The sequence below is a fragment of the Rosa chinensis genome, chromosome 6 (genome assembly GCF_002994745.2).
Source record: "Rosa chinensis cultivar Old Blush chromosome 6, RchiOBHm-V2, whole genome shotgun sequence".
NCBI classification, from domain to species: domain Eukaryota; kingdom Viridiplantae; phylum Streptophyta; class Magnoliopsida; order Rosales; family Rosaceae; genus Rosa; species Rosa chinensis.
Window position 1 is genome coordinate 9,742,279 of NC_037093.1, and position 27,953 is coordinate 9,770,231.

The 27,953-nt window shown below is 37.3% G+C and overlaps 1 protein-coding gene and 1 pseudogene across 1 annotated transcript; both read left to right on the forward strand.

The window, feature by feature from the left end:
* Window positions 1-436: 436 nt before the first annotated feature.
* Window positions 437-10,715, forward strand: LOC112170785 (annotated as a pseudogene).
* Window positions 10,716-17,907: 7,192 nt separating this feature from the next.
* On the forward strand, window positions 17,908-19,033 carry LOC112172660. Its single transcript, XM_024310096.2, has 2 exons — window positions 17,908-18,363; window positions 18,497-19,033. The coding sequence occupies exons 1-2, from the start codon at window positions 18,039-18,041 to the stop codon at window positions 18,850-18,852; spliced, it is 681 nt and encodes a 226-aa protein (XP_024165864.1). The 5' UTR covers window positions 17,908-18,038; the 3' UTR covers window positions 18,853-19,033.
* The last annotated feature ends 8,920 nt before the right edge of the window (window positions 19,034-27,953 follow it).

The window sequence follows — 27,953 nt, forward strand, 5'->3', positions numbered from 1 at the left end:
TTTGATCCATATGGTTGAACTGCTTACATTTAATATCATATAATATTGCTCCCAAGTACATGAATTTTGGAAATGATTTTTGTAGCAGATAAAAGCCAAAAGGTTTTTTTGTTGTATTCAACTTGATTGGGAAAAAAATCAAAATATAATATTTTCTCTATGAAAATATGAGTAAAAACTTCGTTGTCGGTGGCAAACAAATTTCACATAAATTTTGAAGAAATTTCGGACAAATTTTCAGTGTAAATTTTTAAATAATTTTTTTGTGTGTAATTTGAGAAATTAAGAATTTTGTGGAGATGTATGGAAAATTTTGAAAATTTTTGAGAAACTCTTGAAGGAAATGATATAGCATATGAATTTCGTTTCGGTACTTCCAAATTACAGAAATTTTAGAGAAATTTGAAACCTTGAAACCCCCCGGATCGCTACATACATGGCTCCTAACGATTGGACAGAAAACACGTTGATCCTTCCAATGTCTCATAAACGAACTCTATATAAACAACAAAGATCAAGGACATTTTACATCTGCAATTAAAGCCAGTTAATTAGCTAGTGTTGTTAAAATTAAGCATCATGGCTCGTTTCTCTTGTCTTTCATCCTTGCCTCTCTCCTAGCCCTAACTACTCTGCATGGAACCCATGCAGTCGAGTTCGTCGTCTTTAACCGGGCTCTCAACACCTCTGGCGGAGTCCGCTTCAGAAACCAGCTAGGGAGGAACTACGTACACCCAGCAAAGGATGAGCGCTGCCACAAATTTTATCTGGAACCTCTTTAAAGAAACTACAGCTGCGGAGAGAAAGAACGTGCCACGAGTAAGCTTGTTCGCAGATGACATGGATGGCATCGCGTATACCATCAACGATGAGATTCACGTCGGAGCTAAATACATATAGGTATATATAGTCTAATTTCGATAACATCCTAGAATATTCGTTTTTTTTTTGTCCTAGTTTTAACTTAAAATGGAATCATCAAAGGCGTAGCTACATACGGGCTCCGTTGGGCTCAATGGCGGAGCTAGGATTTAAAAATAGAGAGGGCTAAAAAAAATATTTTCTTAAAATTTTTACTAATGCTTTTAAATTATTTTTTTTCTTAAGTTTTACAAGTAATATGTTTTATTCTTTTCTTAAATTAAACCACATTATATATATTAAATAATCAAATAGCTAACTGATTCAAAAAATAAACATTATAACGTGTAATAGAAATTCGATAACAAAAGTTTATGACAAAATAACACACATACTCAAATTGTACCCCGCGCCCTTAAATAGAAACAAAAATCTTTAATTATTGAATATGTATTATAATTCTCAACCGGCTCTTTTTCAGACCTAATTTACACACACACACACAAAACTTTTTTATGTGACTATGTCTTTTAAAGCATAATAGAAAATAAAATAAAGGAGGGTTCTAGTTGGATCTCCAAATTTAATAAAGGAGGGTTCTAGTTGGATCTCCAAATTTGATATTTGGACCTTGCCTACTTATTAAACCTCAAATTCACTTTTTTGATTACTTAAAAGGTGTATTTTACCAAAATATCCTTCAACAATCAAAATTGTATTTTCAACAATTTGTTTTTTTTATTATTATTATTATTTTTTTTTTATCTCTATCAATTCATCCATGAAGAATTTTTTGAGGGAGTTGCCTACATTTTTGATGTACTTTCATTAGTGGAACTAGAAAGTGATTCTTGGAGATGCCGAAGAAGTAGACAATTACAAAGATTTTTTGCTATTCTAGATCATAGTTTTTTTGTTTATTTTGCAATATGAATGGTTCTAGAAAAGACTTTGGTTCTCAAATAAATAACATATGTCTATTAAATCTAATTAAAATGAGTTGATCTTGAATCTTAGTTAGTACTATCTACACCAAAATATTCTAAATTTTAAGGAAATTTAAAATCAAATTGTTTTGAATCTACTTTTGTATTAAATGATAGGGCCATGTATAGAAATTATTATTTCTACTTAATTGTTTTAGTAAATTATAAAATTATGTAGGTAATATAAGGAAATTCTAAAGAAGAAAAAAATAATTTATTTGTTGAATGTTATATTAATGGCGGAGGTAAGAAGAGTATTTTTTTTTCTTTTCCTTTTGATCTCTATCTCTAGTTGTCTTTTCATATGAGTTGACAAAGTTTATTGATAATTGAAAAAAAACAAAATAGAGGTCCAAATATTAAATTTGTAGGTCCAACTAGAACCACCCTAAAATCAAATCAAATACTTCAAGTAAAGAAATAACATATGTATGACTAAAATAAGAAAAGAAATAACATATGGGCTAAGTTTATAAATTTGAGGTGGGCTAATTTTTAATATTTGATATTTTAAACCATAATTAAGCTATAAAATTTATGTCTTTTTTCAAAATTTAGGGTGGGCTGTAGCCCAACCAAAGGCGTAGCTACATACGGGCTCCGTTGGGCTACAGCCCACCCTAAATTTTGAAAAAAAACATAAATTTTATAGCTTAATTATGGTTTAAAATATCAAATATTAAAAATTAGCCCACCTCAAATTTATAAACTTAGCCCATATGTTATTTCTTTTCTTATTTTAGTCATACATATGTTATTTCTTTACTTGAAGTATTTGATTTGATTTTAGGGTGGTTCTAGTTGGACCTACAAATTTAATATTTGGACCTTGTTTTAGGGAAACGAGAATTGAGAGATAATCGCTGTGTCTTCTCATTGATAATAGGGGCCTTTTTATATAGAGGATTACAATGCATAGAATCTCAATCATACAAGGAAAGTAATTCTACATTGAATAGGATTCTAGATCCTTCTACTTAAATCCTATTACCACTAGGTCAAGTAACCTAGAGTTTGGGCTAAACACAAATTAGGTTTTCCTTGAACACTCCCCCTTGTGTTGCCCAAACGCGGTGCTTCTCTAGTTGCCTCGTTAAAAACCTTGCCGAGTAACAAAAACCCAGTGGGACAAAAATAACCTCGGTCGAAGGGGAAAAAGAGCACAACACACCCTTCACGATTCGAGACGAACATGTAGACATCTCCCCCTGATGTCTGCGCCTCCCCCTGATGACTACAATCATGGGAGTTCAGATAATTTCCGCAAGTCAATTCTTGCCACATGTTTCTCGAACGTGGATTTGGGCAATGACTTAGTAGACAAGTCTGCCGCATTGTCCTCAGATCGAACCTGGTTCACTTTGATCTTGAGGAACTTCTGTTGTTGCTGATTATGCTTGGTGTTATCGCTTTTGATGTAGTCTTGCCTCATTTGTTCAAAACAAGCAGCATTATCCTAAACGCGCGTAGGCTCATCTGTGGTAGACTTCAAACCACAATTGCTTCGAACATGCGTAATTATGGACCCAATCCATATACATTCACGAACCACTTCGTGAAGAGCAATGATCTCTGCATTGTTCGAAGATATAGCGACTACGGTCTGTTCTGTAGACCTCCAAGATATCACGGTCTTTTCCCATGGTGAACACTTAACCAGTTTGGGAGCGACCATTGTGTGGGTCAGAGAGATACCCAACATCAGCAAAACCTTCCAAAACACATGTTGTTTTGGGATGGGGATAGTGGACGCGCCTAGTGTTGGCGACGTTCCTGGTGTGTGATGGGTCCGAATCCATCATCTCTTTGTAGGGATAAAACAAGCCCATATCACTCATACATCTCAAGTATCGAAAGATATCTTTTCCACCAATCCATTGGCGTCGCGTTGGCGCAAAGCTATATCTAGCTAACAAGTTCACAATATATGAGATGTCTAGTCTTGTGCATTGGCATAAGTACAATAATGCGCTTATTGTACTAGGTAAGGCACTTCTGCCTCTAGCACATCTTCGTCATCATCCTTTCGACGAAGAGGATCATTTTCAGGATCAAGACTATGGACGATCATAGGGGTGCTTGAAGGCTTGACCTTGTCAAAATGCCTAAGCATCTATCGACACGATGCTCAAGTTCCAAACCGAGACATAATCGTGTTCTCCCAAAATCCTTCATCTCAAACTACGGATTTCAAGTGTTCAGCGGTTTCCCTTAACTCTTTAAAAGCTTCTAATGGAGATCATGTCCAACACGAACCGCGATAGAATCCGAAACTTGTCATAGAAACGCGTGGGCATATCCCTTCCCAATCAAGTAGTCACTTTAGTGAGTGTTTCAACCTTATTGTAAACGCGCTCCGTGGTCTAAAGCCTCTTGACTTGGGTAAATGAAGTTCGCCATGAACCTTCATGTATATTCCATATCTAGATCCCTATAGAGATACGTAGTGACCATATTTGTAAGCTGCATGTTCAGTTATTCGGAAACTACCAAACTGAAAAGGTAGTGGAGTGCAATGACATCCATTACGAGAGAATATGTCTCATCGTAGTCGATTCCAGGGCGTTTTGTGAGAAGCCTTGCGCCATAAGGCGAGATTACCATCTCTTTTTCTCATCACGCTTTCTAACGAAGACCCATTAGTCAATAGGTTTTATGTCAAGAGGTGTTAGCATCTCTAGCTCGAAAACCTTCCTCTTCGTTAGAGAATCCATCTTAACCTGGATCGCATCTTTCCATTTAGGCCAAATCTCTCTACATTGACATTCATTCATCAACGGAGCGTGGTTCGATATCATCTGACTCAACAAACTCATGCGCAACAAAATACGCAACTACATCACCAATTATGATGGAGTTTCTATCCCACGTCTCATGTACACTAGTGTAATTTTCATAGAGCTCTATATTCTCAGGAATAGGTTCTGACGTTGAGGCGTCCCCCAACGAAAACCATAACCTGGAAGATGCTCATGAGACAGATTTTGAGTGTCGATGATCAAAGGATTGGAATGTGCCAAAGTATCCTTCGAACCCACAAACCTCCCAAGCATCCTAGCTGGGGCCATGGCCTGTAACGCCAGAGTGCCACTCTCTTTGGCGTTGGCGCCATGCCTACCTCCGTGTAGGGTGGCTCTACGTCCTCTCATAGGGACGTCTTTCTTTGCAGGTATGTTTGCAGCATATTTGTGTGATCTCGTCACTTTAATAGGGATCGAGATGAGACATAGTGGGGACAGGCCACGACAATTTCTGTCGTTCCTGTTGAACATTCGTGTTCTTATCTCCCCTGAACGATGGGAAGACTGTCTCATCAAAGTGACATCCGCAAATCTAGCGGTAAGGAGATCGCCTAGCAAGGGCATTAAGTGGCGGACGATGGTTGGAGTCTCAAATCCAACGTAGTTGCCCATTCGTCTGTAAGGACCTATCATAGTGCGCTGTGGCGGCGCAATGGGCACATAAATAGCTCACTCAAATGTGCGTAAGTACAAAATATGTGTACCCAGTCACTAGCTGTAACGCATAGGTACATTGAGTGGCGGTAGGTCGTAGACGAATTAGCATAGCTGCATGCGATATTGCATCACCCCAAGCGGATGTAAGAAGATTGGTGCGCATTACCAATGTTCGGACTAACATCGCAGTCGTTTCCGCGAGACCAATTGGGTGTGTACATGGGAATATGATGTCCAACATCAAGCCCATTGCAATATCCATCGAAAGTCTTTTGATGTAAACTCTCTAGCATAGTCAAATCCAATTGACTGAATAGGATGAACTGGGGAGTGAGCCCATTTTCATATGATATGAGCTAGGAGTGTAGCGTAAGCAGCATTTATAGGTGGACAATGGCACAACACGTGACCAGCGTGTTTGCGTGTCAACCAATATCATGAAATATTTAAACGTCCGCAAGTTGGTTGAATCAGTCCATAGAATCCCCATGGATTTGATGTAAGAACATAATGAGTATTTTCATATCCTTTGCGTAGGACGGTCTCAGTCCTAATTTCCCGAATGAACTGGCTTTGCAAAATGAGCGAGAGGCCTTAGAAGCGACCAATGAGGATTTTGGTTGGGCCTGAGCGTCTGTAGCGCTATTAGAAGCAAAATGTGTGACTACATCTCCCATCATGGCGTTGGAGCCATGGAAATTAGCATGTATGGCGTCATGGCCACAAGGAGGAACAACCATGCATGGCGTTATGCTCATGGTTGGCGCCTTTTATGGAGTCATCAGATTCTTGCTTCGTTTTGCTCAAAATGATGGATGTCCGAGTGAAGTCTTTAGTAGACGGATCATCATATCATGACCAGGATGACCTATCCTGTTGTGACAAAGCCAATATGTGTCTAAATCCAAGAGATCTTCTCTCATAACTTTATTGGATTTAATAGCTCGAATAGTGACATAGAATCCACTAGAGAGACACATAAACTTCTCTAAGATGCGTCTTTGTTCGCAATCATTAAAGGTATTGCAAAGGAACTCATTTCCGTTCTTCACATGCATTTTCGCATTGAATTTGTTGGCTATTCATAGGGTACGATTTGCCCTAAGAGCGTAGAGAGTTTCTGTGACAATTGTAATCAAGGTGCCATTTGGCAAGTGGAACTTGGGCTATTCCATGTCCTTGAATTAATATTGATGGCCTAGCCATCATAGTCACAAAGTCATATGCTCAGAATCAAAATGGAGTCATAATGAAAAGAACTCGAAATTTTATTCATAAGCCAACGGAGTACATCATTGTTTTTTTTATCAAAGAAAATCTAATCCAATAAAGGTAATATGGCAATCGCCTACATCTCTTGGAAAATAAAGACTTAAACAGAATTGGCGATCTATTGATCCCAGCCAGATTTGTAGTCTGCAACCCTTCACTCTAGATCATCTTCTTGATCTTCTTGTTCCACATAGTGAGCTTCTCTTGCTTCACAATATGCTTTGTAGGCGGTGACACGTTCTTCACGAGCTCTACAAATGTGTGCCCAATGATCAGACACTCCACATCGAGAACATACATCTCTTTGCTCAAACTCCATTGATTGAGGCGCTTTGAAAGCGTCATTTAGATGGCTCTTAGTGTTGGTGGCACCACCAACATGGCCAGAGGCGTTGCCTCCCTCTCTCTTTCCACGTTTACCTCTTCGGTTCCGTGTTCGCCTATTTTGGCAGTTACCTTCCCAAGTAGAGCGATTATATGGATCAGAATGTCCAGAAGTATACCTAATATTAGGGTTTCGCTCTTGGCGCCCTCTCTTAGAGGTGCGACTATAATTGGATTCCGGAATATGCTCTGTTTCCACGGATCTCGAATTATAGTTCTTCACAAGGATATTGTCATGCTTTTCAGCGACATTCATAGCTCCAATGAGCTCATGAAACCTTGTGATCCGTCTTGCATTAACATCGATTCGATAGTTCTTAGCAACCATCAATACATAGACGGGGAAGGTAGAGAGAGTCTTCTCAATCAACATCGCATCTGTGATCTCTTTACCACAGAATTCCATTAAGGATTTAATGCAAAGTGCTTCCGAGTTATAGTCAAGAACTGACTTGAAATCATATAAGCGGAGGCTATGCCATCTCACTTCTAGGTCAGGAAGCAAGGAGTCACGGACGTTGCCAAATCTTTCTTCGAGTGAGACCCACAGCCTTCTGGGGTCTTCTTCATTCATACACTCGTACTGGAGCGAATCATCCATATGACGAGTCATTAGGATGATGGCTTTCGCCTTATTTGCCTCTAAGGCTGCTCTATTTGCTTCCAAAGCTTGAGCTTGCTCAACAGTTATCACGTCCTGGATAGGCTCGAGAATCATATCCAAGATTCCTACAGCCTTGAGATGCTGGCAGATATCACGAACCCACCTGTGATATCCAGAGCCAGTTGTTCCCAATGGAGCAAAGTCCAATTTGTTCAGGTTACTCATCCTGAAAGAGAACAAGAAATTAGGGTTAGTTTCGGAGCGAAATAGGCTACCACGAAAACATATGAAATTTCTGAGCGTAATCGCTTCCAAGAAATTAGGAATTTCTTAGCGTAGTCGCTTCCAAGAAATTCGATTCCAAGAGATATTGGATTAGATCGGAACAATGATGTAAGTGGTCGATCATAAATTCTCTACAAACTCTAAGTTTGGAGATCTCAACAAGCTCTAAGCTTGGAGTGAGCACGAACCCCCACAGTTCGGCTTAATTTGGTCTCCTCTATAATGAAGAAAGGGGGGTAGAAGAAGGGAGGTTGCAAGTCCCCGAGAAAAAGAAGCGAAAAAGAATATAAAAAAAACTTCAAAAATGGGAACTTTTAGTAAACCATACCTCTTAGTATTGCAGAGCGTATTTGATCCTTATTGTAGGATTGCAGACGAGCTTCAGTCCTAGGCGAATCAAACTTGTTGAAATTCGGAGCAAATTTGCTTCTGAACAGCTCCCACTCCGATTGATGTACAGGTCTCTAAACGACTCCAATAGGGCTTAAATTTGGAGGTTAGATAGAAGAGACAGACTTGAACAACTTTGATGAAGGAAGAATTTTGATCTGAGGTTCTGAACTAGGCGTTTCGGGGATTGCAAACTGACTGATATGCATAGGAACCAGGAACGAGCATGCTAAACAGCTCCCACCTCGAATGGTGTACATATCTCAAAACGACTCCAATAGGGCTGAAATTTGGAGGTCAGATATAATAGACGTAGATGAACAACTTTGATGAAGAAAGTATTTTCATCAGAGGTTCCGAACAAGACGTTTCGGCGCGTGAAAGCAGACTGATCTGCACAGAAATGAGCGTGCTGCTGTGTTGCAGGGGGCAGCAGGCTTGCGGCAATGCTGCAGGGGTAGTAGGCGGCACAAGGGTGCGCAAGGGCTGCAGGGGCAGCATAGGGCATAGCTAACAAGGGCTAGGAGCTTGCGGCAGTTTTAGTGAGAAGAGTTTTCGGGTTTTTTTTGTTTTTAGGGCTAGGGTTAGGGCTCGTGCTGATAACGTGTTTTAGGGAAACGAGAATTGAGAGATAATCGCTGTGTCTTCTCATTGATAATAGGGGCCTCTTTATATAGAGGATTACAATGCATAGAATCTCAATCATACAAGGAAAGTAATTCTACATTGAATAGGATTCTAGATCCTTCTACTTAAATCCTATTACCACTAGGTCAAGTAACCTAGAGTTTGGGCTAAACACAAATTAGGTTTTCCTTGAACAGACCTCTATTTTTTTTTTCAATTATCAATAAACTTTGTCAACTCATATGAAAAGACAACTAGAGATAGAGATCAAAAGGAAAAGAAAAAAAAAATACTCTTCTTACCTCCGCCATTAATATAACATTCAACAAATAAATTATTTTTTCTTCTTCAGAATTTCCTTATATTACCTACATAATTTTATAATTTACTAAAACAATTAAGTAGAAATAATAATTTCTATACATGGCCCTATCATTTAATACAAAAGTAGATTCAAAACAATTTGATTTTAAATTTCCTTAAAATTTAGAATATTTTGGTGTAGATAGTACTAACTAAGATTCAAGATCAACTCATTTTAATTAGATTTAATAGACATATGTTATTTATTTGAGAACCAAAGTCTTTTCTAGAACCATTCATATTGCAAAATAAACAAAAAAACTATGATCTAGAATAGCAAAAAATCTTTGTAATTGTCTACTTCTTCGGCATCTCCAAGAATCACTTTCTAGTTCCACTAATGAAAGTACATCAAAGATGTAGGCAACTCCCTCAAAAGATTCTTCATGGATGAATTGATAGAGATAAAATAATAATAATAATAATAATAAAAAACAAATTGTTGAAAATACAATTTTGATTGTTGAAGGATATTTTGGTAAAATACACCTTTTAAGTAATCAAAAAAGTGAATTTGAGGTTTAATGAGTAGGCAAGGTCCAAATATCAAATTTGGAGATCCAACTAGAACCCTCCTTTATTTTATTTTCTATTATGCTTTAAAAGACATAGTCACATAAAAAAGTTTTGTGTGTGTGTGTGTGTAAATTAGGTCTGAAAAAGAGCCGGTTGAGAATTATAATACATATTTAATAATTAAAGATTTTTGTTTCTATTCAAGGGCGCGGGGTACAATTTGAGTATGTGTGTTATTTTGTCATAAACTTTTGTTATCGAATTTCTATTACACGTTATAATGTTTATTTTTTGGATCAGTTAGCTATTTGATTATTTAATATATATAATGTGGTTTAATTTAAGAAAAGAATAAAACATATTACTTGTAAAACTTAAGAAAAAAATAATTTAAAAGCATTAGTAAAAATTTTAAGAAAATATTTTTTTTAGCCCACTCTATTTTTAAATCCTAGCTCCGCTATTGGGAATCATTAACCTGACCTACCCCTAACCCAATTTCCTAACCTCTCATATGTTAATTAAAATTTCTTACATCCAGGGTATAAAAGGCGACATAAAAACGGACTTCAGTGGGGTGTTATTCCATGAGATGATACACGTGTGGCAGTGGAACGGTAAGGGTCAAGCTCCCGGCGGATTAATAGAAGGAATTGCAAATTTTGTGCGGTTCAAGGCCGACTATGTTCCTAATGGGTGGGTGAAACCGGGCGAGGGTCAGCGTTGGGATGAGGGGTATTCGGTTACTGCACGATTCCTAGACTACTGCAATGGCCTCAAGCAAGGGTTTGTGGCAGAACTTAACAAGAAGATGAGAGACGGTTATAGTGACAATTTCTTTAGCCAATTGCTTGGGAAAACAGTAGATCAGCTGTGGAAAGACTACAAAGCTAAATTCGGGAACTAACTAAGCATGTACAATAATTCTGCTTATAGCTAAAAGTCTAGATTACGTAGTATGATGAATAAGATGTGGGGATTCTGTACGTATCCACAGATGGAAAGTTTTAGTGAAGTAAGTTATATGTATAATCTGAATAAGTGGGACTGGGATGAAAATGAATCCAAAAAATCACATTGTTTTGGATCAATTTCACATACATATATGGTGTCTTTTTCTACTTTTGTTTTTTTGTTACAATAACCAACAAAAGAAAAGTTAATCAATTATAATTATGTGAACAACATTTTGATACACCGAAGATTTTTTATTTTATTTTTAATTAATTAATTTATTTTTTTAACAAACTCTAATCACACGAATAAACTCTACAATACATTAAATGGTTAAATCAAGACCGGTTGAGCCAATAGAAAGTTGACAATTTCTAAAAACATATAGCTCATGTCATGAATGGTTACCAATGGCGGAGCAAGGATTTTAAAATAGGGTGGGCTAAAAAAAAAAAAAAAACTCTTAAAAGTTTACTAATGCTTTCAAATTATTTTTTTCTTAAGTTTTACAAATAATATGTTTTATTCTTTTCTTAAATTAAACTACATTATATATTAAATACATATTAAATAATCAAATAGCTAAATGACCCAAAAAAATCAACATTATAACGTGTGATAGAAATTCGATAACAAAAGTTTAAAACAAAAGAACACACCTACTCAAATTGTACCCTGAGCCCGTGAATAGAAGCAAAAATCTTTAATTATTGAATATGTATTATAATTCTCAGTTGGCTCTTTTTTAGACCTAATTTACCAAAAAAAAAAAAACATAAATTTTTTATGCGACCATGCCTCTTAAAGCATAATACAAAGTAAAATAAAATAAAATACTTCAAGCAAATAAATAACATATCTATACTATTATTAAGAGAATAGACTTTATTAGCCAAAATTGAAAATTTTGACAGATTTAACCCTGAAAGATTAAAAAAATTTGAGAATAAATTAAATCAGAAGGATAAATAAGACAATTATAAAATAAATTTTTATTAAGAAAATTAAAAAGAAATGATTCCACAAGCCCCACTTTTCTCTCCCACTATTTGAGTATTTTCTCTCTATAATAACTACCAATGAATCTACTTCTTCTGCAATAACTACCAACATTTAAAAAAAAAAAAAAAAATTTCGTACACATGCAAAGTATGTGATTGCAGACTAGTGTATGACTAAAACAAGAAAAGAAATAACATATGGGCTAAGTTTGAAAATTTGAGGTGGGCTAATTTTTAATATTTAATCTGTTAAACCATAATTAAGCTACAAATTTATGTTTTTTCAAAATCTAGGGTGGGTTGTAGCCCAACGGAACCTGTGTGTAGCTACGCCTTTGGGTTCTACCAACCCAAATTGCACTAATGTTAGGATTGCTGGCCTTTGAACTCAATAAGAATAGAACTTTAATTGGTGGCATCACTGGCATGCAATTGCAGCAGAAAGGATTCCTTGGAGTTAAGTTCGATGCATGCAATTCGATATAATCAACAGTACTGCCAACTAAAGTGGAGCCGGTCTCATCGACCATTAAATGTAGAATAATTCTTAGGTTCACTCTCCAGGTAAATGACTGAATGAACATATTCACCTTCTACTGTGATTAATGCATTTTAACTTTACAATTTTCTAATCCAATCATTCATGTTACATAATATCATACAAAGATTAGCTCTGTAAAAAATCAATCAAATTGAAGACCTTTTAGTTATTCATTTATATGAAATACATGGACGGTTTATAATTATAGTAGCAAGTGTTGTTAGAACTGTTCATTTGTGTGATTCAATTAGATAATTAAACGAATTCTGATTCGATTGATTTTTTACAAAGATAATTTTTAAAGGCTAATTTAAAATATGGACTGTTGGATGATAAATTTATTTAGTAAAAGTATGTTAATCGACAATTGAGGTGAAAATGCTCGTTTACTTAAGGGGTGAACCTAAGAATTATGAGTGTTTCTATTGAGACCTCAAAATCTGCTCAATTGACCTCACTCTATTATGAATTATTAAATGACATATATAACCTCTTATAAAATGACTATTAAGGACAATAGTTATACCCAAAAAAAATTATATTTAATTTCTGTAGACTTTCCAATTCAATAATATTATATCGTATTCTTATTATTTTTCTTATCTATTTTCATTTTCCAATTTCACTACATACTCATTAAAGCTTTTATATATATTTAATAAGAATTAAAACTATAATCAAGATCATGTGACATAAAAATTCCTATCATCATATATGTTGAACGCATATTGGTTCGGAATAACAAAAGAAATCATATTATGACCTAAATCCCAGTCTATCCATTATATTTGCAAAAAAAAAAAAAAAAAAAGACCTAGCAGTAAAAAAAAACGTAAAAACTATTAAATAATTAATCATGACGTACAGAAAATAGAGAAAATAATTAAACATTAAGAAAAACTACTCTTCATTTTTTTTGCACATCTACAAGAGAAAAAAGTTAAAAAAAAAAAACAATTCTTTTTTATTAGAAATTAATTTTTTAACACCTAGTGGCTAGTTTGTGGTGGATTTGTCCCCACAGATGGTGCAGTGGATTAGTCTGGCTCTGCTAGGATACTCTACATGGGTGCGTGTGTCGCTACCTTATTAACGCTGACCTCCCCCAATCAAAAAAAAAATTAATTTTTAAAGCCCAATACCTTGTGTTTGAGTTTCTTTTTTATTGGATAAGAGATTTATGTAATCTGATTAAGGAATGAATATGTAATTAATAGTTTGTTTGCAAATTATATGAGCGAGGTTATTTCAGGAACTTGAGTGAGGTTTAGTGAGTAAATTTAGTATTTAAAAATTTGCTAGGAAGTGTAAAAAGCAAGGAGGTCAAGTGAGTAAATTTGGAGGTTCCAAATTCCAATAGAAAAACTCAAGAATTATCTTTATATGTATATGTACTAATTTCCGTGTACGTCTGGTATTCTTAATATGCAGTTGATTTCGACAACTTATAACATGAATTTCATTTTAGAATTTAGACTAGTATACAGCGTATTCTTCTGCTAATTTTTCTCTTTACTTTGTCCCCCATTTGGGGGCGGATCCGTGACATCATAAATTATAGTTAAAATTATACTTCAATTACCAACCATTAGATTAAAAGACTATCAATGGATGAGATTAGTCATAAAGAATAATATATCATTACCTATTATTTTTCTTTTCTTTTTAATTAATTAATCAAATCTATTTATTATGATTTAATAAAAATCAATAATTGCTATTTTGATTTGGAATACAATTAAGGAATCAAATCTTTCAATTGTTTTCCTATTGAAACTCATCTACTCCTCAAAAAAGAAAAAGAAATCGATCAGATGAGGCTTTTGATGAACTAAATGAAAACTTTAACAAACTAAATGAACATGAAAGAATTTTACACAACGTCAACTAGATATCATGAGACCTGATGTTTATCATCAACAAATGGCATGAACTGTACAATATTTAGAGCAAACAGAAAGAAAAAGAAAAAAATTAAGGGTAACCTACTGGAGATATGCAATAAAATATGATGAATCTTGATTTTGCTCTATCATCTTGATGAAGAAAAGGTGAGAAAGAGGTAGATAATTTAATCAGTTTTCATCATGCTTCGTCAAACGCCTCATCAGTTTTTTTCTGAGCAGTAGATAAGTTTCAATAGGAAAACAATTGAAAAATATGATTCCTTAATTGTATTCCAAATCAGAATAGCAATTATTGATTTTTATTAAGTCATAATAAATAGATTTGATTAATTAATTAAAAAGAAAAGGAAAAAAAAAAAAAGGTAATGAAATATTCTTTATGACTAATCTCATCCATTGATAATCTTTTAATCTAATGGTTGGTAATTGAAGTATAATTTTAACTATAATTTGTGATGTCACGGATCCGCCCCCTTGTCATTTTGTTATTGGTTTATTTTAGACTTGTATACAAGGTGGTTAGTGGGAAAGGTCTTCTGCTATTTTCTCTTGACTTTGTCAGTTTGTTATTGATTGTCTCTATAGGTTAACTAGCCCTTGGCAATTCTCTCTTCTTGTTTCCATTGTACGTATACAAAACGTAACAATTTAATAAACTAAATTATGACCATTGACTAGGCAGTTGTGCGTGTATCAAAATAGAGAGTCTCTTGCGTAGGGCACCCGCACGGGACACGTGGTGGGGAGGACCAATCACTGCCCAACAGGGGGGATATTTTGGATATTATACTTTAGGGAGCAAAGCAGTTTCAGAAAAGATGAAAAATTTGATTTCTTTTGATTGGGTGGCCGTAAGGCCACGTGACGGGGAAACCCCACCTAAGTATTTTTCATCAAAATAAAGTGGACTAAGCAATTTTCCAACCTGAGTTTCAAATTTTAAGTCAGCAAGGCAATAGTCCAAGTCAAGGTCAATGGTAGCAGCTGGCAAGCCCTTGTTTTGTCGGTACTGACCTAGACTAGTATGCTTTTTAGTCCCACATATTAAAGCCTGTGTTTAGGGCTGTCAATTCCGACATGACTCGAAACCCGCACGATTAAAAAGAGGGTCAACCCGCCATGACCCATTTAATAAACGGGTTGGCCACGGGTCAACCCACCAACACGAAGTGAACTCATATAACCCAATTATGTTATACTTTTTTCTTTTTTTTTTTGTCATAGATTATGTTATACTTCTTCTTGAAATTTTGGAGGTTGGGAGTATTTGATCATACGATTGGACAATTTGAAATATTTTGCTTCATCATTATTTGATTTAATTATTTATATTTTTCGTCTTGTGGATTTTTTAGTGAATTTAATGAATTTATGCATTTTTTTTTAGTTTATGGGTCGCAATGTATCCTTAAATGAGTCATTTGATCTAACATGACACGACCTATTTATTAAATGGATTAAGCGGGTTGGAAACGGGTAACCAGTTTAGTAAATAGGTTGAGTTTGAGTTTAAATTTTCGACACGATTATTAAATGGATTGAGTTTGGGTTTGTCTCTTGTGACACGACAAATACATTGACCCGACATGAACCAAACCCGACACGACCCATTGACAGCCCTGCTTGTGTCCATACAACTCCATTCGGCCAAATAGATTATTTTAGGGCTAAATACTGTTTACCACCCTGTGGTATGGACCTCGCATCAATTCAGTCCATCGACTTTCAATTTCATCAAAAACACCCCTGCGGTATTATTTTCTCGTCCAATAGGTCATTCCGATTCAATTCCGTCAGTTTCTAACGTTAACTGTTGACGTGGCATTCCAACTCAGCAAAAGTGGGACCCACACACATGTGAAATTCCCAAAATGACCCTGGGCAACAAAATATGGAGAAATCCAAAATTAATTCCAGTTTTGAGGTTGAGGAGATACGAACCCCTCCCAAAGCATATGCAAATGAATGGCCCAACCACCAAACCACTTGCATAGTTTTGGTATATTGCAAACAAAAATAGTATATATCTACATAATAGTGGTTTTTTTAAAAAAAAAAAATCCACCCACCTCTCTCCTCCTCTCCTTTTCTTCTTCCGCAACCCGCGCTCCCAAAGCCTCCTTCTCCTGCTCCATGCCTCACCCTCCAAATTGAAATCGTCGAAACCGCAGACGAAACTCCAACAGCACCACCACCACCACCACCACCACCACCACCACCACCACCGTCCCCACCGCCAAGCCCTCCTTCTACACTTCTTCTGACCCTGAAAACTTCCAAGCCACCTTCAACCTCAACAGGCTCTACCTCTGCTACTCCTACCTCTGCCACTTCCTCGCCTCCGCCGCCGAAGCTGCGGACGACCTCCAGACCCTCGTCGACGTCGACGTTGACCACAGGATAGTCGTCTCCTGCAGTCCCTCCACGCTGCGATTTGTCGGCAATTTCGTCGTGTTGACCTGCGCCGTCGTGCTGGGGTTTTGGTTGGGTTGGTGAGGTTAGGATTTGGGAGCGGGTTGGGTTACGGAAGGGAGAAGGTGGTGACGAGGAGGGATAGGAGTCTTGGAGGGAAAGTGGTTGTGGCAGCGAGGATAGAGAAGCCAAGAGCAGAGGAGGTTAGAGTCAAGAAGAACAGGGGTTTGGCGATTTTGGATAATCACCTATCGTCGGTAAGGAAGAGCCAAATGGTGGCTGGGATGGAGAAAGTGTTTAAGAATTGGGTTTGCTTCGGGGAGAAGCTTCCCCAATGGTGGCCAACTGCAACTTCCCCAAGAGAAAGAAGAGGAGGAGAGAGGTGGGTGGAGATTAAAAAAAAAAAAAACAATATTATGTAGATATATACTATTTTTGTTTGCAATATACCAAAACTATGCAAGTGGTTTGGTGGTTGAGCCATTCATTTTCATATGCTTTGGGAGGGGTTTGAATCTCCTCAACCTCAAAACTGGAATTAATTTTGGATTTTTCCATATTCTATTGCCCAGGGTCATTTTGGGAATTTCACATGCGTGTGGGTCCCACTTTTGCTGAGTTGGAATGCCACGTCAGCAGTTAACGTTAGAAACTGACAGAATTGAATCGGAAGGACCTATTGGACGAGAAAATAATACCGCAGAGGTGTTTTTGATGAAATTGAAAGTCGAGGGACTGAATTGATGCGAGGTCCATACTACAGGGTGGTAAACAGTATTTAGCCCATTATTTTACTTCGATCAAAAAGCTATCCCTCGACTTAATTAAACACTATGATCTTTGTTCTCTATAGCTAAAATAATGTTTATTTGAAAGTTAGACCATTAACCCTAAACTTATAGAAATTGATAAAATGCAGTTTTGACTAGTACACAGCTATATTTATCTGTGGTTTAAGTTTAAAGTATTTCAAATTGAGTCTAAAACCAAATAGAGTTGTATACGTGGGTCTAGAACTTTTATAGATAAGTCATACCCACGCGAAGAAATTTGACTTTAAATATTAAGTGCAGAATATCCCTCTCTATATATGTTAGAATAGGATATACGGTCACGATCCAATATCAAAAGATATTTACGTTTCACTCACTATTAGGTTTGGTAGGCTGCAATCACAATATGCATGTACTCAAGCTTATCTTGACACGTGGTGATCATGTAGCGGTTCTGTTGCTAATTGTACTAATTGTGCTAATTAGGTTCGTGCTCATGAGGCTACTATACATGCCTAACCCAATTACTTGTATTCATTCTGTTGTTAAGTCACATCAAATATACAAAGAGTTTCTACTCTTTCTCTCTCTCTTTTCCTCTCGATTCTTCTAGCTTTCTTCAAGCTTTCAATATATACCATAGAGTCGATCGGTAGCAAATTCTGTACAAAAACCAAAACCAAAAACAAAGCTTCTTTACAACTATGGCTCAACACTGTATTTTTCTCCTCTCCCTTTTGATAACACTTGCAGGCCTTCACGCCGCGCATGCAGTCGACTACACAGTCACCAACAACGCCGCATCAAGCGCCGGTGGCATCCGATTCAACAACGACATCGGAGCAGACTATAGCTTGCAAACACTAACCTCTGCGGCCGACTTCATATGGAAAGTCTTCCAGCAAAGCACAGATGCGGATAGAAAGAGCGTAGCCAAAGTCAGCTTGTTCATCGACAACATGGACGGCGTGGCGTACGCTAGCAACAACGAGATTCATGTTAGCGCCAGTTACATAGCAGGCTACTCAGGTACTAGCATTTCGATATACTAGCTCTCAGTTTTTCATTCAGGACTCCAAAATAAATATCTCAGTTTTTCATTCAGGTATTGCCATTTCTTTTGCTAACGACGACAGTTTGATCGATACCTTGTTCTTTTCAGGCGACGTGAAGAAGGAGATTACAGGTGTGCTTTACCACGAATCGACGCACATATGGCAGTGGAATGGAAATGGTCAAGCCCCAGGTGGGTTGATTGAAGGAATTGCAGACTTTGTGAGGTTGAGGGCTGGGTATGCACCGAGTCACTGGGTTCAACCAGGTGAAGGGGATAGGTGGGACCAGGGTTATGATGTTACTGCTAGGTTTTTGGATTACTGTACTAGTTTGAAAGATGGGTTTGTTGCAGAGTTGAACAACAAGTTGAAGACTGGTTATAGTGTTAACTACTTTGTTGATATTCTGGGGAAGAATGTTGATCAGCTCTGGGCTGATTACAAGGCTAAATATGGCAAATAGAGGTAGCTAGACTTATACCCAATAAATTAATCAAGACTGATTTGAATGAAAATAAGATCTTCTATAATTGTATCAGATAAAGGAATTATTGTACGTACCAATAATAAAAAAAAAAATATTGTATCAATAAATATGCACGAATTGATGTACGCCTGTACCCACTCAAGCAAAGAGAATTTTGGCGTTTTTTTTTTTGTTTTTGTTTTTTTTTCACTGGATATACTAGTTGAACTGTGTTCTTCAACTTTCTTGCGGAAAATAGTTTTAATTGAAGGGTCAAAATATTATGTCACAGTTTGTCAAAAACCAAGCCTCGTAATATATCACGTTGGAAAACAATGGAGTCACGGAGGCCCATTGACTTTCTCAATGGATAATTGTAACTTTATCCTTTGATTACTAAAAGAGGGTATCTTCAAAATTTGATCATCATCTGCTTGGATAACCTATTCCTTAGTTGAACCAGACTTTGCTGCTCTCCTTCTCATCCGAGGACTGCAAGTAATTAAATGAATCCCATTCCTTAGTGACTGATACATAATTAATTAAACTATAAGTGGCACGGCAAGTCTGCGTTATAGTTTTCAAAGCTAGGTAATTCTTGTGCATGGAATTCTGCTACACCAATGAAGTTGGGGTATGTTTTGTTTCATAGATGGACAAGGAATCTGTGACAAATATATGGAGAAGAAAATAAATTGAATCATTAAAATGGAAATCATGCCTTTCATGAAGGAATCAAAAGTACCAAATTTCTTCTCCATGGAATTGGTGAATAGGGGATTTGGTAATTACTACCATATCTAAGAAATTTGTGTGTAGTTAAAAAGTTGTATGTGAAGATTAGATTTGTTGTTGGGCCTTAACTAAAGTCTAGATTTACGTACTATGATGAATAAGATGTGGGGGCTTCTATAGTTCTATCTATATCCACAGTTGTAGTGACGTAAATCCGAAAAGTGGCGAGGACAAAAATGAAGCTTTGGGATTTAGCACAAAAATAGTGTCCCTTTTTTTTTTTGATAAGGGGTTTGGAGGCTTAGCCTCACGTCTGGAATGTCTCTTTTTTTTTTTAAGATACAAGGATAAATATCTGATCAAATTCTGCATATATAAAGTCTAGATTTACGTGAATATTAGATTTGTTGTTGGGCCTTAACTAAAAGTCTAGATTTACGTACTATGATGAATTAGATGTGGGGGCTTCTATCTATATCCACAGTTGTAGTGACGTAAATCCGAAAAGTGGGACTACACGAGGACAAAAACGAAGCTTTGGGATTTAGCACAAAAATGGTGTCCTTTTATTATTATTATTATTATTTTTTATAAGGGATTTGGAACTCAGCCTAACTGGGAGGCTCAGCCCCACGCCCGAAATGTCCCTTTTTTAAGGTACGAGGATAAATATCTGATCAAATTCTGCATATATAAATAAAAAAGTTAGTAAATATTAATGGTTAATCAAAGCTCGTAGAGCCGAAAAATTGTTGACCAGCTGATATGTAAATTTATAGCACATCTTATGATAGTCTTTCCACACCACTACCGCCACAACGGCTGTGACCCTTTTGAAGTAAATAGGAATATGACTTGCATGTGGTCATCCAAATGCAGCCAAACTGAGTTACCAACTTGGAGTCAAACTTTCCGGTTTGATTTTATCAGTAAGACTGCCAATTCACAAAAATATAATCTTCATGAACAACTTTTTAACTCAAATTTAATATTCATCAAAGTTAGATGTTATCAGTAAGACGGTCAATTAATGTGCAGATTTCATTACCAACCCAATTATACATGTACTAATTTCCACGTATGTAGAGCATTCTATAGATTCAGTCAACTTCAATAAGCTTAATTTTATCATGAATCTTCATTTTGGGCTTGGCATACAACGTGATTAGAGGGGAGGTTCTTCTTCTGCTAATTTTGTCTCTTTAATTTGTCATTTTATTGTTGGTTTTTCCTGCTTGTTTAGCGTAACCTAATTCATGCCTGGTAATCCTCTTTTCTTGTTTTGTATTGCATTGTTATACGTATACACAAATTGAAAAGAACCCAAAAGTGTTCCAAAAAAAAAAAAAGCCTAAACCAACCCAAAAACTTATGATCATTGACTAGGCCTATGATAACTTGAGACACCAAAATAACAAAATAAAATGGACTTTGTTAAAGGAAAAGCACATTATGTGCCTTTGTCAAAGAAACAGACGAAGAGGGAATCAAGCAATTACAAATCACAGCTCAATCAGCATTTAGTATCATCAATGTAATTGATATTTCCGTTGTAATCCTATCCCTATATAAAGGGGTTATGAATGAAATGAGTAGACCAATTCCAATCTCCAAAAAAAAAAAAAAAAAAAATCCGTTCAGACCGAGCTCGAGCACTGAGACCTGCCACCAGCCCACACGGGCCTCACCTTCACCGGCCAGATAGCAACACCCATCTAGGTTCACTCCACCGTCGCAGCACCGGCCTCTACCTCACTGTTGCACCGGCCTCCGCCTCGCTGCTGCACTTCGCTGCCTAGCCCCCGGTGCCCTGATCCCGAACCTGGCGCTCCTGCGCAGCATCGATCTGCACCTGACAGAACTCCAACATCGATTTGCAGCTGTTCTTCTTCTTCCTTGTCCAGACCGGCCTCCAGCCAGCCTTCACCGCCTGATAGCAGCCTCCACCCAGCCTTCACCGTCTGCATAGCCCACCCACCTGCAGCAGACCACCACAGCTCGCGCAGATCCCCGTGCCTCTTCGCACACTACCCAGCCCGTCTAACAAGCTGCCAGCCTCCCAGCGGCTCCTAGCATCCTCGCAGAATCAGCCCCGCATCCTCGCAGCCTCAGTCTTGCGTGCGGCCTACCACCTGCGGCGTCCGGCTCCAGCCTTGCAGAGGGACAGAAACCCAGAAGGAAGAAGACGCAAAAGAAAAAAAAAAAAAAAAAACCCAGCCCAAAGAAAAGGGCGGACCAAGAAAAAAAGAGAAAAGAAAAAAAGAAAAGAGAAAAGGAGGACCCGAACCAGAAAAAGGGTGACCCGGCCCAAAAGAAAAAAAAAAACAAGGCCCATTACTGAAAAGAGGAAGCGGCCCAGTTTTTCTCAAGTCCAAAAATATCGCTACATACGCCTGCATCAACACGCGCGTGTGTTAGAATTGTTTTATCGAAATCAAGTATGTTTTCTTTATTTTATTTTATGATTTTAACCAAGCATGCTTTATACCATATTGTTTATGCCTTTATTTTATTTTGTTATTAAGCATGTTTAATTAGATAATTTTCATTGTATTAAGCATGCCTTATTATTTATGTTTTATATCATTATATTTAAGCATGATTTATAATTATGTTGAAGCATGCTTTATATTTTATTGCTTATGTTTTTATTATGCAATTGTGAGCATGTTTTGTGAATTTTATTTACGCTTATATAGTTATTCCTAAGCATGCCTTTAATTATGCTATTGTTTATATTTTATTTTACGCATGATATATTATTACTATTATTATATGTCACATATATTTTGTTGTATATTTGTGCAATTTGAGCATGTCATGTAGTTTATTTTTATATATGCTATGTCTTATTTATTATTAAATGTGTTATAGTTATTTTTGTAATACGACATATAAAATTCCATTCTGCCATGATAATGAAAATTCATGCGCATTATACACACACTTACTGTGATAAAGTATTTTCACATAGCATCGAAAAAAAATGTGACCATTACGAATCTTGGTCTTGAAATCTAATTCATATATTTGGAAAATAATTTACGTGGATGTCTTTATGACTGCGTAATTTATATGTTCTCTCTTGTTTTATGTAGATGGCTGATCCAACTCGACCTGAGTTTGACATCTTGGACTCAGAAGGACTTGAGTACCATCGTTGGGTTTCCGATATGGAAACTGCCTTTGTGGCAAAAGACTACACTGCCACCATTACTGATCCCAAAGATGATGAACTATCTAATAAGGTGAAAGCAGATGCCTTAATTTTTCTGAGGCGACATATTGATCCTAGCCTACGCTGGGAGTACCTTCAGTTTAAGGCACCCAAAGCACTGTGGGATGCCCTTAAAGGACGTTTTGGGAACATTCACGATACTTTGCTCCCAGGACTGGCTGTTCAGTAGAATGGAATCTGCTTGCTTGACTATAGAAAGGTCAATGACTTCAACAAGGACATGTTGCGCTTAAAGGCACGTCTCAATTTCTGTGGAAGGGAAATCACAGAAGATGATATGATCTACAAGACTCTTACCACCTTTCCTAATTTAGCTTTTATACTAGCGAACCAGTATCAGTTGGATTATGACAACAAAAGAATCACAACCTTCAATAAGTTGATAAGCCTACTGCAAGTGGTTGAGAGACAAAATAAGATTCTCTTGAATAACAATGCCAGGCCCATTAGGACAAAGAAAATTCCCGAGGCTAATTATGGAAAAATGAAAGGTGGAAATAACTCCAATGCAAAGGGGTTTAGACGTGCTGATCCCTACCCACGTGGCAACAATGCACCACGTGGAAAGGGACATGGGGATCATGGAAACAAGATGCCAAAGGAAAGAGTTGACAATGAACCACGCTATAGGTGTGGATTCATTGGGCATTGGTACAAGAACTGCCAAGCAAACAACAGAGTAGCAGCCAATTACAAGAGGTATAGAGAGTCTAAAGAACAAGTGGCTCACTATATGGAAGAAGGAGGTCATGACCTAGATGTCAACCTTACAGTTGCAGACTCCAATGGCAAAGAGGAACTTGCTAAGTCAATGGATGCTCTCAATCTTGACTAATCTGCTTTATTCATTTTATTTTCCAAACAGTTGTGAAGGCATAATGCCTCATTTTTAATTAGACTATTATTTGGTTTTAAAGTTTATTTTCAATCATGGATTGATGAATAAGATTTCTGAACAAGACCTTGATTTGATTATCGTTGGCTTATTAATAAATTTCGAATTTTATTCTGAAGCACTGAATTTATTCAAATTTATATTTACATGGTTCGACATAGCACTATAAAGATGTAAAGCAATACATCTAGAGAAAAATTATTAGAATGAAAAGAATACCATTCTACGCAAATAGAAATTCTCTAAAGAATATGAGTTATATTTTCTAAATACCTCCCATTTATTTGTAGGAATGAATGGAGGAGAACTTGAGTGCTTAGATGATAGTGGGACTACCCACACAATATTAAGAAATAGGCAATTATTCATTGAACCAATAGCCTATAATTCCTCTGTGACTACGATGATTGGATTATCAAAACTAATAAAATGGCGAGAAACTGCCAAATTTTTGTTGCCTAATGGTGCAACATTTCAAGTCACAGGCGCTCTATATGCACCAAGAGCTAATCCAACCTTGTTAATGTTTCAAAGCTATTTGTGCCAACGATTATCCAGTAAAAACACACCGTGAGAATGGAACTGAATACCTTGATATTACATCTAATGACTGTGGAAGGAAACACATCTTAGAGAAACTTATGAGTCAATTTAGTGGACTGTACCTCACTACGATTCGGATCATTGAATCCTATACTATCTCCAACAATGAAATGTGGGACACTGACTCATACAGGCTTTTGCATGACCGCCTATGGCACCGAGGTCGTGACATGATGATCCGTATTTTTCAAGAACTCACACTGACATCCCTTCTTTCTAGTGAAAAATGGGAGAAAAATCCGCCACACTGCAAGGTGTCGGTTCTAGGATTGCTCAAATGCAGTCATTGCTTTTCTAAAGTACCAGAAGCACTACCTCCCTCCCATTATGCCTCATTGACTATTTCAAAGGTACATCACTCGTTTTGCAAAGCCTGCTCTTTAGTAAAAACAGGATCGAGACCTTCCTATGCTAAAGATACAAAACAAAACATTCCATTCTTACAAAGGATACAAAGAGATGTCTATGGACCTATCCATCCAGAATGCGGACCATTCAAGTACTTTATGGTTCCGGTGGATGCTTCTGTCACGCCCCTGATTTTTACACACATGAAAATCAATATATATAATCCCATAATTATACATGCGTGACTGTTCAGTCATCAATACAAATACCTGGAACATATTTCCTTATAACGAGTAAATACTGATGCCCTGAAACCATCCGAGTTAATATACACTCGCTCCATAGAGTTATATATTACACAAATTTACGAATTAAATTGTCATCACAAAATAAAGCGTAAATGCTCCTCAGAGCTTACTACATAGCGGAAGTCATAACAATGGCAAAGCCAACAAAATTTGCTTCCTACCCGTTCAGCTGCCTGTAGCTACTTCAGCTTCAACCACGATTTTCCTAACCTGCAGGATTAACCCCTACACCAAAAGAATGGTGCACCGGGTTTCCACACAACAAAACCCGGTAAGCTTATGAAAGCTCGTATGAGTAACTCATGAACATCAATCAACAACTCACATCAATCTACTTAAGGAAACATGCAGCCATGATTCCTTCTAACATTCCATATCCTTTCCAAAGAAAGGACAACATGAGTCACCGCTATGACCATGCTCTATTTGCTAACTTAACCATCAAGTAGCAATTCAAGTCTCATCTAGACAATTAAAGGAGAATGCCGTCGGAACTCTCCTTTAAGCTGCATACTTATGAGTCTCAAGCAACCTCGACCGTTACTCCCATAAGCTATCATGGCAGATAAACTAGAATTCTATTGAAATTGTAACCACTCGTCCTACCAAGGACGTGATTATCTATTTCCTGCCTTGATCACCATCTGCGATCTATCACCATCTGTGACATATGATTTCAGACTCCGTCTGGTCATGAAATCAACATCAAGGTAGCCATCTGCAACCTGTCACCATCTGTGACGTATGATCTTTAGACCCCATCTGGTCTCAGCTCAACCATTGATCACCATCTATCACCATCTGTGACTCAAGATTTTCAGACCCCATCTGGTCATGAAATCAACCATCAAGGTCACCGTCTGCAACCTGTCACTATCTATGATCTATCACCATCTGTGACTTAAGATCTTCTTAGACCCTATCTGGTCTTAAGGTCAACGTTAAGTAAGTCGCATCCGACCTAAAAACGTTACAAACATCTAGTTTCGGCTTTCCTAATCCCTGCTCACCATCTGTGACCCTTGATACAAAAACCAATACATCTAAAATGAGTCACGCTTGACTCAAAATGTAACATCAAGCTCACTACTTTCCAAACAATAGAAAACATCTTTTTCTATAATATTATTTCCTGAAAAGTCGCATTCAACAATAATATGAACACCATCATGCATATTATTATTCATCACAATCATCCACAAGGATATATATATTTCATCTAAATATATATATGTAGTCATTCGCTCAGGAGTGCCTACTAATACCAACTATAATTTGCAGTTAATTAATTAACGCCAAAACAATAATGGTACTTCTGTTCATAAAGATCCTTGTGAGATTTACTCACCTCGAAACTCCTGCTGCATCTTCAACAAAACACAAAGCCTCCAATTCACAAATAATCGTCCACTGTACTTCGTCAAGTACCTATTCACATACGTTTCCAATTTAGTGACGATTTACATTTGATTTAAGTTCGAAACCCTCTGTTTTGAACTAAAACCCTCAAAGTGGCGCCAATCGAGGCAAAACCACATCTGAGACCTCCCAAGGTCTCCGGAATACGCCCACGATCGATGTGACCAAACCACAAGTCGATCGGATGCTCGAATCCTCACGGATCGAATAAATCGATCGGTATGAAACTGTAAAAATCATAACAATTTCATACAAACTCCAAAATTTGCATATTATATATCGAAACGCTCGTATCAATGACTAGAACATATATAATACCACAAACAGTCCCATACATGGCCGGAACACCGCCGGAACGCCGCCACAGGTGGTGGTGCACCTCCGCCGGCCAAAACTCAATATTTCACAAAACTCCCAACATCAAAAAGCTTCATCTAAGCATGCTTGTGAACTTTCATAACTGGATCGAAGTCAGAAAACAAGCTTAAGGGATCGAAAACTACCTCACAAGCCATGAACAGTGATCCCAACTGAGTTGATCGAAGTTTCACGTGAATCGATCCAAACAACCACCAAGGATCAATCGGCGAGGCTACTCTGAGCCCAACCAAGAAAACTCGAAGCCTTGCCGACGTCGGAATAAGGATTTCCGGCAGGGTCCGATTTCTTCAATCTGTGCCGCCTTTAACTGCCACTGAGACTGAGAATCTTCATAAGAGACCACCACAGAGACGACCGGAGCAAGGAGGCGAATCGTTCTGGGTTGGTTTCACCGGAAGAGGTCGCCGGAGATGCGAGTTCCGACCGGGTCGGAATACCGGGTCCGGGTCGGGTTAGAAGGAAAATTTCGTTTCTAAAGGAGCGGACGAGAGAGAAGAGAGAGAGAATTATTTCCGGAAAAGGAAAGGGAAATAATGAATTTAATTTCTGATTTTCCATATTTATACTAAAACGGAAACTTCTTCCGATAGCCATAACTTCCTCATACGAACTCCGATTTATGCGTTCCGCATGTCCACGAACTCGTATCGACGCGCTCTACAACTTTAGTGAAGGAAGTTTTCCAAGAATCCCAACATATAAAAATTCAAACTTCACACGACCCCCTAAACTGTGAAATTCAAATATTTATATGTACGAAAACCATTCCACTCCACATACAACCTACGAATAAAGCACAATAACAAATATTCATACAACTGGTCCATTATTAAATACCAAATTTAAATAACAGAAAACCAGGTCATCACAGCTTCGACAATCTGGCCAAATGTCGTTTTATTGTCCACAAGAAATGCTGCAATACTCCTAGCATAGATTATACATTTAAGGGCTCACCACCCTAATCACCCTATCAAGTTTATAAGACTTGATGATGCTGGAGAGTTTACATCAAAAGCATTTGATGATTATTGCATATCTATTTGGATCGATGTAGAGCATCCTGTACCCCATGTGCATACACAAAATGGTCTCGCAGAAGCCACCATCAAAAGGCTACAGATGGTGGCTAGGGCATTGGTTATGCGCACCAACCTGCCTATATCTGCAT